The sequence below is a fragment of the Colobus angolensis genome, unplaced genomic scaffold (assembly GCF_000951035.1).
Source record: "Colobus angolensis palliatus isolate OR3802 unplaced genomic scaffold, Cang.pa_1.0 Scaffold393, whole genome shotgun sequence".
NCBI lineage: Eukaryota > Metazoa > Chordata > Mammalia > Primates > Cercopithecidae > Colobus > Colobus angolensis.
Genome location: NW_012117299.1, coordinates 1038171 through 1050252, shown reverse-complemented (window position 1 = coordinate 1050252; position 12082 = coordinate 1038171). Strand labels below are relative to the sequence as shown.

The 12082-nt window shown below is 39.3% G+C and overlaps 1 protein-coding gene across 3 annotated transcripts in view; it reads left to right on the top strand.

Moving 5' to 3' along the window:
• NFKBIZ (nuclear factor of kappa light polypeptide gene enhancer in B-cells inhibitor, zeta) overlaps positions 1–10810 on the top strand; it is a 33034-nt gene extending 22224 nt beyond the window's left edge. For 2 of the 3 annotated variants that reach the window (XM_011955027.1, XM_011955029.1), the window contains 11 exons: positions 2175–2314; positions 2820–2850; positions 2969–3072; positions 3174–3949; positions 4649–4754; positions 5123–5269; positions 5456–5519; positions 5807–5976; positions 6847–6957; positions 7086–7253; positions 9118–10810. In XM_011955027.1, coding sequence (XP_011810417.1) covers positions 2186–2314; positions 2820–2850; positions 2969–3072; positions 3174–3949; positions 4649–4754; positions 5123–5269; positions 5456–5519; positions 5807–5976; positions 6847–6957; positions 7086–7253; positions 9118–9171 — 1860 coding nt within the window. In that variant the 5' untranslated portion in view covers positions 2175–2185 and the 3' untranslated portion in view covers positions 9172–10810. Of the gene's footprint in view, positions 1–6; positions 22–2174; positions 2315–2819; positions 2851–2968; positions 3073–3173; positions 3950–4648; positions 4755–5122; positions 5270–5455; positions 5520–5806; positions 5977–6846; positions 6958–7085; positions 7254–9117 lie in introns of those variants that run through there. The other variant, XM_011955028.1, reaches the window with a different exon arrangement.
• The last annotated feature ends 1272 nt before the right edge of the window (positions 10811–12082 follow it).

Here is a 12082-nt window from a genome sequence, read left to right as displayed (position 1 = left end):
CCCGCGCCGAGCGCCATCCAGGTACCAGCCGGCCCCGCACCGCTGCGTTCTCGCGGCGCGCACGTCCTGGGAGGTTGGAAGACTCCCCAGATGGAGGGTGGCCCCTGCGCCCTCCTTAGAGCTAGGACGTACGCACCTTAGCCATCAATTACCCCTCCCCGCCTTGCCCGGGCCGGACGCCTGCCACATCTACACGCCCTTCGGCGGCCCGCCGTACCGGCGCCCTCTTGCGGGCCTCGGGGCTTCGGAAACCGCTCGGCCGAGCACTGACTGCCGGGCGAGTGACCAGGAGATCGCTCACTCTCTAAGAAGCAGCTTTGTTGAGTTATAATTAATATACTATGATGAGATTTGGGGTTTGATGTAGGTGTAATTTTCTTCTTGTGACTATTTTAGTGAAAAGCTGTAGCAGAGGATAAGGGTTTGGGGATTGCGTTAAAGGTCATGACTTATTTCTTCGTCAGTTATTTATGGAAGTTTTAAGTAAAAATACTTGACCGTCAAAGAAAAGAAAACTGCTGTTATTAAGGTGAAGCAGGGCTGAAAACCAAACCAACTCAAGTTATGCCTTTAGTTTGGCGACTTTCGGAAGTCTGTCCAGAATTTCTGAGGTCTTATTTTCGTTCTGTATGCCTTAAAAAAAACAACGGATAAGCCATATCTAGCAGAGAAAGACGTAATGTTATCTTTCGTTGGCTGCGAATTGGTTTCCTTTCTTAGTGAACTGAGTTGCATAATTTGGGGGAAAACAGGATGCCCCTGTGGGTAGGCTAGAAAAACGCCTCCATAATTGAACCGTTGAGAGTCTAATCAGCATGATTTTAAAGAACATCTCTTTCCGGTGTTTCCCGCTCTTAGCCACTCCTGTTTTGGTTGTCATTTATTTTAAAAAGTGATTTCTCATTTTCATTTTAAGTCATTTAAAATCATGTGAAAAGTGATTTAAACCACTGTGTAGCAGATCCAGAAAGAATGTGTGTTTAGGACCTTTTCTTCCCCATTTGGCCTTCATCTGGCTGAAACTGTTTTGCTAGTCCCTTGGTTTACCACACAGCCACAGGGGATTTCTGAAACTGCATTTTTTTTTTTTTTTATCTCTGTGACGTTGGATTATTAACTGCTCTCATTCCAGAAAAATGCTGTGTTAGATTCTGGCAATTCTGGTATCTTTTGAAATCCCTAAACTTAAAGCCAACTAATGTTTCACTTACCGTATCATTGAACTATTTATCTCATATATTTATGATAGATACATATGTTCAAATTATGCGTTGTTTCTTGCCCCACCTTATTTTTTTCTACACTTGATGGAGTGGCTGAATTATTCATTTACTGACTTTTTGTGAATTTATGTTCAACACACATACTAAGAGGTTGTGACATAATAGTGATTAAAAGTGGTGTACTGTACTTCTATACTAAATGCTAAATTGTATTTCAGAATTTAAAAGTGAAACAAGCATATTTCCTTTTTACTTAGAAGACCTGTGTAAGTAATTCCAAAAACAGTCAGTGAGGGGAAATCCTGTTTGCATATGTAGAAATGTGTTTAAGCTCAGTTAATTTAAGCAGCTTTTTTTTTTGGCACGGTTGAATTGAAGGAAATAATAAGACATAAATCTAAGACATTGTTAATTGTCAGGTTTTGGTACATTGAGATCTTTGAAAGAAGTTGTTTTGTGCCTTCTTGGGTAAGCGGAATTGATAGACTTTAAAATTTCTATGTGAACATAAAACCATTGGTTTAAAAAGCTAAAAGTGCATCATTTATCACTTGCTCCCCAAGGTTTTTCCAAAGTCAAGAATAATTATAGATCTATGAGAGTCAGGATGGCAAAATTTGTGATCCATTCTCATGGGTGGTTAGAGCTGAAAGATAGAGAGGCTTAATTTGGGTTTACCTCTTGGTTCTGAGGATCCTTGACCATGTTTTTATGAGCTTTAATTTCTTAGGGTACCCAGTAGAGAAAGGTATCAGGCAACTTAGGACCCTTGAGCAGAGCTCGGGACTCACAAGGCCATTGATTGACCAGAGCAAGTTGGAAATGTTTTGCAATCTGCTGCTTGGGGACTTTATACATGAGGCAACAGCTATACTTTTGGGATTAGGATTAGTAACGTTTATGTCTGTGAAGATATTTAACCAGGAATATGTTTTGTTTTCTTTTGAACAGTTGAGCCCCATATGGGGGTTGGCAGGCAGCAGAGAGGCCCTTTTCAAGGTGTTCGGGTGAAGAACTCGGTGAAGGAACTCCTGTTGCACATCCGAAGTCATAAACAGAAGGGCTCTGGCCAAGCTGTGGATGATTTTAAGGTGACATCTGTTTTTCTGTTTTGAGTGTAGGGTGGTGGGGAGGGGTTAGTCTGGGTTGTTACGATGGCCTAGGTCCAGTCATCAAGTCAGTTACTTGAAGTTTTTCATAGATGACAGAGTCCATAGGACAGAGATGATCTTTGGTCTGTTGCATCCTACTGAGCCCAGTGCCAGACACCTGGTAGGCGGGCAAGAGAAACTTAATGAATGAATAAATGAAGGCAAGTTCAGGGACTCAACCGAAATGGAACGTTTTAACTAGAAGGGGAAAAATCAAATGCTCTTATTAATTTCATCTTGACCTGCGTTGAGCTAAGGTGAAAGTGAAAATGAGGAAGTTGCAAGATAGAATAAAAATTGACATAGAAAATCAATATTGATAGAAAAACCGTATCAGAGATTTATGGTAAGCTATAAAGGGTGTTAGAGATAAGCTTACTTACTGATGTTATATTAAGAGGAAGTCATTTTGTATACACTAAATTGGAAACTTTTTTCTTTATAGACACAAGGTGTGAACATAGAACAGTTCAGAGGTAAGAGTTCCTTATATTCATAATTTTTTCGGGGCTTTAGAGTAAAATCATAGAGTGTAATTACGGGTAACATTTATAAAATAAGATGATCACAGAGGCTGTATTCCTTTGGGTACAGAATGGAAGAACACAGTATCATATGGTGGGAAAAGGAAAGGGCCTGATTCGTTGTCTGATGGACCAGCTTGCAAAAGGCCAACTCTGTTGCATTCCCAATTTTTGGTAAGTATCTTACCATTGTCCTCTGACTATCCTTTGGAAATTATTCCTGGGATAATTTTAGAAGGAAGTGAGTGTGCAAGTTGCATTTTACTTCTTTCCAGACACCACCTCAAACACCAACGCCTGGGGAGAGCATGGAAGATGTTCATCACAGTGAACCCAAACAGGACAGCAGTGCTGATCTGCTTCAGAACATTATCAACATTAAGAATGAATGCAGCCCCGTTTCCCTGAACACAGTTCAAGTTAGCTGGTTGAACCCCGTGGTGGTCCCTCAGAGCTCCCCTGCAGAGCAGTGTCAAGACTTCCATGGAGGGCAGGTCTTTTCTCCACCTCAGAAATACCAATCATTCCAAGTCAGCAGCTCCCCACAAGTGATAGACCAGGCTTCCCTGTACCAGTATTCTCCGCAGAGCCAGCATGTAGAGCAGCAGCCGCACTACACCCATAAACCAACTCTGGAATACAGTCCTTTCTCCAGACCTTCCCAGTCCCCCACTTACGAACCGAACCTCTTTGATGGTCAAGAATCACAGTTTTGTCCAAACCAAAGCTTAGTTTCCTTTCTTAATGATAAAAGGGAATCTGAGAATATTGCTCATCCCGTTCCGACTTCCTCCAGTGTCCAGCAGCAAAATGATGCTCACTTGCACAGCTTCAGCATGATGTCCAACAGCCCCTGTGAGGCCATGGCGGGGCACGAGATGGCCTCTGATGCTGCAAACACTTCACTGCCATTCCCAAACATCCCTGGAAATCCGATGAATACCACACAGTTAGGGAAATCACTTTTTCAGTGGCAAGTGGAGCAGGAAGAAAGCAAATTGGCAAATGTTTCCCAAGACCAGTTTCTTTCAAAGGATGCAGATGGTGACACGTGAGTATCCTTTTATCTTGTGTTCTTAATTAGGCAAGCCACACTTGTTGGACTAGTAAGCATAGAATTTTTCTAGGGTATACCAAGGTATACCTTAGTGGTTGGCTAACCAAGATGACTAGTATAGATAGAAACCGCCACGCAGTGATAGCTAATATGTCAAGAAAGGGTTTTCCTTCAAAGAAATTTTTTGGCTGAACAAATAACCTGTTCTAAATCGTAAAAATATCTGTGTCATCTTGAATAATTGGGTTTGGAAGACCAGCGTAGACTGTAGAACAGAAACAATTAGATCATGATTAGGGATAAACTGTGAGTTGTTTTGCAGATTGATCTTAATCTGTCCTGATGCCTTTGTGGCCTTGGGCAAGTTATTTAACCTCTTTATGTCTCAGTTCCTGGAGATGTAAAATGATAATACCTCTTGTATAGGGATTTCATGAGTATTAAAAATAATAGATGTAAGGTGATCAGCATGCTGCTTAACATTCTTCTTTCTCTTATTTCTGATAGCCTAACCCGTCCTGTTTCAACCGGGGTGTATTATCAGTGTAGCAGAAAAGACAAATCATGCTTTGTAATGCTGCATTTGAGTGTACCAATATGTAAAAAGGGGGCTAAAGGAAGACTTTTTTTTTCAAAAGAACAACTTAGTGAAATCAGAAATAATTCACCCCTTTTCCTTTCTGTGTTCCCCAGGTTCCTTCATATTGCTGTTGCCCAAGGGAGAAGGGCACTTTCCTATGTTCTAGCAAGAAAGATGAATGCACTTCACATGCTGGATATTAAAGAGCACAATGGACAGGTGAGGACCTTGACAGAGTCTGAAATGGCAAAGAGGGGGTCATGGTGAAGTGAATGATGACCAGCCTTATGTGTAGATCATCTTAGAGCTCAACATCAAGAGAGTTTAGTTAATATTAACTTTGAGATGTTGACTTTTTGCTATCATCAACCTTGAAGTTATTAACATTAACTTTGTAGCTATTTGACCAAACACTGAGTGTAATAAAGCCACACCCTCGGCTTACTTTAGTTTCCTTGTCTTACAGTATTTGATTACTTATTCAAAGGATTTATATTCTCTATGTGGGTTTTTCCCTCAGTCATAGTTTAGTTTCATATTCCTTGTTATGATAACATTGTATGTATGTTTTTCCTCTGGATATCCAGAGTGCCTTTCAGGTGGCAGTGGCTGCCAATCAGCATCTCATTGTGCAGGATCTGGTGAACCTCGGGGCGCAGGTGAACACCACAGACTGCTGGGGAAGAACACCTCTGCATGTCTGTGCTGAGAAGGGCCACTCCCAGGTGCTTCAGGTAAGAGGCAGCAGACCAGGCTTCCATCATTGCAAGGCCAGAGAGATACAGTTGGATATTAGAAGTTGGATGTAGGTTGCCTATTGCAATAATCTATTTTGAGTTAACTTACTCATTTCTTGGGGATTCTAATAGGTATATGCGCAGCTTGTGTTGCTAACAGATGTCTGTTTTTAAAACCTGCAGGCGATTCAGAAGGGAGCACTGGGAAGTAATCAGTTTGTGGATCTTGAGGCAACTAACTATGATGGTAAGCAACTGAAACTTTATTAGATTGAGAGCCACTTGGGGGGGGACCCATAAGGTCTAAGGGTACTAAGTATCATACTAAGAAGGAAGGTAATTAAAGCTAAAATACTCTGTAGATGAAATTAGCACCGAGACCCAACAAAGGGACTATATTCAGATTGCTTTACTAGTTCTTGCGAAGCCCATTTGTAGGTTAAGTTAGAGGCCATCCTCAACTTTTGTCGTTATAGAAGGACCAAAAGACCTGATGGGATGCTCGACCACTGCTTGATTATACTTTTCTTCTAGGCCTGACTCCCCTTCATTGTGCAGTCATAGCCCACAATGCTGTGGTCCATGAACTCCAGAGAAATCAACAGCCTCATTCACCTGAAGTTCAGGAGCTTTTACTGAAGAATAAGAGTCTGGTTGATACCATTAAGTGCCTAATTCAAATGGGAGCAGCGGTGGAAGCGAAGGTAAATTCAAAGAAAAGGTTTAAGATGGGGTAGGGGAGAAGCTGGTTATAGCAGAAGAGCAAAAGACCTTGCTTCCAAGTATAGATTCAAACTTCCCCCTTTTTTTTTTTTTTTGAAATTAATGGTGTGAGTAGCAATGTATGGGGTGGTTAAGAAGCTCAGATTTTAACAGATTGTTTCATGTGTTTTTTTGATTTGCTTTGAATCTGTGGATTATTACCAAAAGGTCATTTAGGTGTAAAATAAATTAGTCTTTGAAAGGAAAAGAAAATACCTAAAATTGATATTGTCATTTTGGCTTCCATTTGCATACACTGAGAATAAAGGTAGTGCTTTTTGTAAGGGTTTCTTCATTGTGGGATGTGAAATTCATCTTCTGTTTTTTAAGCTGGAAAATATTCTTTTAAAATTTGGTTTTATTCACTGAATATGTGGGGGAAAATTGCCTAAGTCATAAACCGTTTGGACCCTTGAGGCTTACTGTCTAGTAAAAGAGGTGAGAGATACAGCTAAATATGACTCTACAGGGAGGCTACCAAATCTGGAAATGCAGGTGAATACATAATAAATGGTTTCCTGATCTGTTACGACATAGGATTTAAAAATATCATTTATATTTCTACATTTTATGGCCACTCTGTATAAAAAGGTACATTGTGACAAGAGGCATATAGGCAAATTAATAGGAAATTTAAGAGAAATAAAAGATTCCCTTTAGCTTGGGATTAAGCAAGGCATTGTGGAGAAGGGAGCATTCAAAGTGAGTCTCTGAAGCCGAATCAGACATTCAAGAGATTGGGTGAAAAGTGTGTTCCAAGGCATGGTATCTGGATTTTCTTTTTTTTTTTTCTCCCTCTTGCCTTTGACAAGGATCGCAAAAGTGGCCGCACAGCCCTGCATTTGGCAGCTGAAGAAGCAAATCTGGAACTCATTCGCCTCTTTTTGGAGCTGCCCAGTTGCCTGTCTTTTGTGAATGCAAAGGTACTTTTAGAAAGCTTTAATAACCACACCAGAGTGGGAATGGCCTTCTGTACACCTTTTCAAAGTTTTTGAGCTCCTTTCATGAAATTTCCCCCTTCCTGATGTCTGGTCTTTCGTTTTATCTTCAGGCTTACAACGGCAACACTGCCCTCCATGTTGCTGCCAGCCTGCAGTACCGGCTGACACAATTAGATGCCGTCCGCCTGTTGATGAGGAAGGGAGCCGACCCAAGTACTCGGAACTTGGAGAACGAACAGCCAGTGCATTTGGTTCCCGATGGCCCTGTGGGAGAACAGGTGAGAGGCACAGGAGGGAGAGGAAGTACTTCTTGGCACTCCAATCTGAAACATAAAGGGAGGTTAGGCTGTGCAGGGCGGAGGCCAGCTGTTGCTCTTTAGGTGGGCTCTATCAGTGTCTGTGTCTCACGGTAGCCATCATAGCGTTTTGGTGTTCCTCTTCCTTTGGAAACAGAGCAGTTCAGAAATCTGAGGGTTTATCCATAGACTCCAAATGGTTAGAGGTCAGGTAGTATTCTGTGACACAGACTTAGGGTTAGAGGAAGTCAGAATGGTTTAAGGTGCGGAAAGAGAAGGTACCAAGGTTCCTGCAGATACCAAGGAAAGAGAATCTTAGTCTTGTAAGGTATGAGCCTTCAAATATTGTGGATATTAAATGAGTTGTTATATGTGGAGTGCTGACAATAGTCCCAGGTACAGAGTAAGAAGAGCTCAGTGAACATCAATAGTTAGAATTATTTCTATCTACAAAGTGATACTGAACCAAAAATGGAAATATTACATAATTTCAAGCCTAGAAATACTTTATACTTTAAACAGAATTAATGCTTTATTCATCAAATATGGTTATATGTTATCATTGAGGATTGAATAGTTTCATGAGCAAACTTTTTAGATAATAAGAACTTATTCTTTTAAGAACTTAAAATGTTTTTGATAGAACTCTTTTCCTGGGGGGAATGAGGGGGATTGTGGCTGTGGGTAGGTCATTACATACTTTACTAATCACAAAATAAAATATGTGGAATGCAGTTTAGCTTTTTCTTTGATTCTGAGCTGTCATTACGACCATAGTGTTATAGTAGCCTTTATGTAGAGAGCTCTATGTAATTTAGAAAGAATCTTTCGATAGTTTGTAAAGAGTTTTCATGTATATCATTTAATAGTTAGAAGAACTTTGCAACTTTCAAGTTTCAGCTGAGAAAATTGATATTCAGAGAGGTTCCAAGGACCAGAACCATCATTAGCTTGTAAAAAGGCAGAGTCCTAAGCCCAGTGTTTGCTTCTGCTGCACTGTTTGTGGTATGCAGTCATATAACTATGCTCTCAGGGATTATTGAGGTATTAAGCCATTTAGCTCTTCATTAAATGTTCTCAGATTATCTCCTTTTTGCTTTGGTATTTTGTGTGTGTTGGGCAGGTAGAGGGTCTTTTCCCGGGCTTTTATCGTGATACTGGGATCGTGTGTTCCCTTCTAGCAGCTATCAGTTGTATCTCCTACCTCAATCTCCTTTCTTCTAAATTGTTGCTGCTTCTCTGCTGGAGGCTGAGAGATAGAAAATAAAATTTGTCAGACTGGGGTATAAAACGAATCACTCTGAATGAGCCAGGATCTTTTCTGTGATCCATGAAGTTACGTGTAGATGCTTTAATGGATATCATGACAGCTGTTTTGACTCGAATGGTATTAAGGATTTACTTGTGTGTGTGTGTATCATAAAATGTGGGTTTTGTGTTCTTGTTAGTTGAGGCTGACTTCAAGATAAGTGAGATATTATAATTTGCCTTAATTACTGCCTTATATTAAATGTTCTCACGAATAGCAAGAGTAAAAATTAGGAAAAGAATATAGGTGTTATTTAAGTTTATGGAGATTTTCAACTTCAGATAATTTTTAATGGAGATGTTTTACTTTCTTGGACCCAAAGATTATTATAGGAGATCTGAAATAAGCTTTAAAAGGAGTTTAGTATTTTTAAGAGTCACCTCAAAATCTTGAGAAGTATTGTATGTATTTCTTCACATACTTACAAGTTAATAGGAGTAGTGTAGATTGTATAAGAAAAGAATGAAACTCAGAAGGAAATACACTGCATTGGCCATAAGAAATAAACCTCACAAATTTTATTTGTTTCTCTTCCAGATCCGACGTATCCTGAAGGGGAAGTCCATTCAGCAGAGAGCTCCACCGTATTAGCTCCATTAGCTTGGAGCCTGGCTAGCAACACTCACTGTCAGTTAGGCAGTCCTGATATATCTGTACATAGACCATTTGCCTCATATTGGCAAATGTAAGTTGTTTCTATGAAACAAACATATTTAGTTCACTATTATATAGTGGGTTATATTAAAAGAAAAGAAAAATATCTAATTTCTCTTGGCAGATTTGCATATTTCATACCCAGGTATCTGGGATCTAGACATATGAATTTGATCTGAGTGGTAACATTGCCTTCAATTAACAGTAGCTTGTGAGTAGGCAAGGACTTTGATCTGTGGCACAAAACATTGTTAATATTTTCAAAGCAGGTACATTGTAAATGTTTCTTTAAGAAAAATGAAAGCGTGTTTGAAAGGAAAAAGGTAAATACAGCATTGAGGCTTCATTTGGCCTTATGCAGTCCCTGGGAGTTACTGGCACTGGACAGGCTTCAGTCATTGGACTAGAAGAAAGGTGTCCATGGTTAGAATTTGATCTTTGCAAACTGTATATAATTGTTATTTTGTCCTTAAAAATATTGTACATACTTGGTCATTAACATGGTCATATTTGAAAATGTATAAGTCAATAAAATAGAAAAGAACAAGTGAATTGTTGCTATTTAAAATTTATTTTACAATTCCAAGGAGTTTTTATTGTGTAATCACTAAGTCTTTGTAGATAAAGCAGATGGGGAGTTATGGAGTTGTTCCTCTACTGGCTGAAAGATATATTTGAATTGTAAAGACGCTTTTTCTCATGCATTGAAATTAGACATTATTTGTAGGGAATTGCATGCTTTTTTACCTTCCCGAGACACAGGGTCTTGCTCTGGCACCCAGGTTGGAGTGCAGTGGCATGATCTTGACTCACTTCAGGCTTGACCTGGACTCAAGTGATCCTCCCACCTCAGCCTCCTGAGTAGCTGTGACTACAGGTGTGCACCACCACGCCTGGCTAATTTTATTTTTTGTAGAGGCAGGATCTTGCCACCTTGCCCAGGTTGGTCTTGAACTCCTGAGCTTATGCCATCTGCCTGCCTTAGCCTCCCAAAATGCCGGGATTACAGGAGTGAGCCACCATGCCCGGCTGGCAATTGCATGGAAGAGAACACCTTTTTATGGCTTACTCTTTAGAATTTCTGATTTACGTGTTCTGTTGAAATTTTTGTTTTTTTTTTACCTTTATAGAAACAACAAAAAGTCCATATTGAAACATGTCTTCCTGTCCTGTTTTCTGTTGTCAAATGATGATAATGTGCCATGATGTTTTACATACATCATTCAGAAAAAGTTTTATTTTTTAATAACATTCTATTAACATTATTTTGCTTGCCATTGGCATGCCTGAGGAATGCATTTGGCTGTGATTACACGCTACGTTTTTATAATAAATTTGACTCATTAAAAACTTTTTTTTTTTTTAAATCTCATTTGTGACTAACTTATGTTTGCAGCTGAGTATTTAAGTTCTTTTTAAAAGATAACCCTTTGGATTGATCACATTGTTTGACCCAGTATGTCTTGTAGACACATTAGTTATAATCACCTTGTATCTCTAAATATGGTGTGATATGAACCAGTCCATTCATGTTGGAAAAACTGATGGTTTTAAATAAACTAATTCACTAATATTATTTGTCTTACATGCATTTTCTTTTCCTAGTGGCTTATTTATATTTCCCTAGATAGAAAAAAGTACTATTGATGATTTTTAATACCTCTGAGTTAGTTAATATGTGTTAATTTGGGTTTTTTGGATAACATGTTTCCTGAAAGTATACAAGATTTAACATCAAAATCTATTTGCTAAGTTTACTAGTAGAAGTGTGTTAGGTTTTGAAATTATCATGGACGTTTAATAGATGCTGTCAATCATTCAGATGTTTAGATGCTAAAAAAAAAAAAAAACTAAGTGGGAGCAGTGAATCATAGGAAAAACAGTTTGGAGATTACTGGGGTCATCCTTAGAGAAATGTAAAGCTGGGAAAGGTTCTTCCCTTTGCCAGCAAGCCATTTTGACATGTGTGAGAACAAACACATCAATATCTGTCAGTATGTCATTACAATTACTGCACATATATTCTAGTTCTTATAGCCTGTTTTGAGAATCTGGTGAAAGCTATGCATCCTTTCCCTGGAAAAATGCAAATATATGTATACACACAAATGCTATGTACACTATTTGGGGCTTTACAACCTTCAGAAGACCATGACTCACAAGAATCCACTCTAGTTTCATTTCTGCACATCAGCTATTTTCTTTCATATAACAAAATCTTAAGAATAATTTGCTTTGCAAATGCAACCTGTTAACCAGAACAGCAGAAATGATGTACTCCCACTGAATATAGCTCTCCAGTGAGCTTTACCCAAGTGAGCGTGTATGTTCTCTCTTAATCTCAAATTCTCTCATAGTTGAACCAGTATCTAGCAAGTGTGTGTGTGTGTGTGTGTGTCGCGTGCGCACGCGCGCGCAAAGATGTAAATCATTTGAGGCTAAGACATAAGACATTTCTTAGCCTTAAGATATTTATGTGAGAGACATGGCATTTATTTTACTATGCCGACTATGTTAAATAGCATTAAAAAAGAAAGTACAGAGATTCAGGAGGGATATTTCTTTCTGACTGGGGAGGATTCAAGGTAGAGCATTTGAACTGTATCTTCTGAATAGTTGATTTGGATGTTCATATAAAGGGAGGAGAGGCAGGTGAAAGAAACAAACTATGAACCAAAGCATAGTCGTCTGTGGGAATAGCAGGTGACTGTAATATAGTTAGTTAGACTCTGGAGTGGCCAATAAAATTCATCTTGTGTTCCACCTCTGGTAATATTCTCGAGTATCAAGTTGAGAAAAATCCTTGGGCTCGTAGGGGCTTGTCAGGAGAGGTTGCTGTGATTGATTC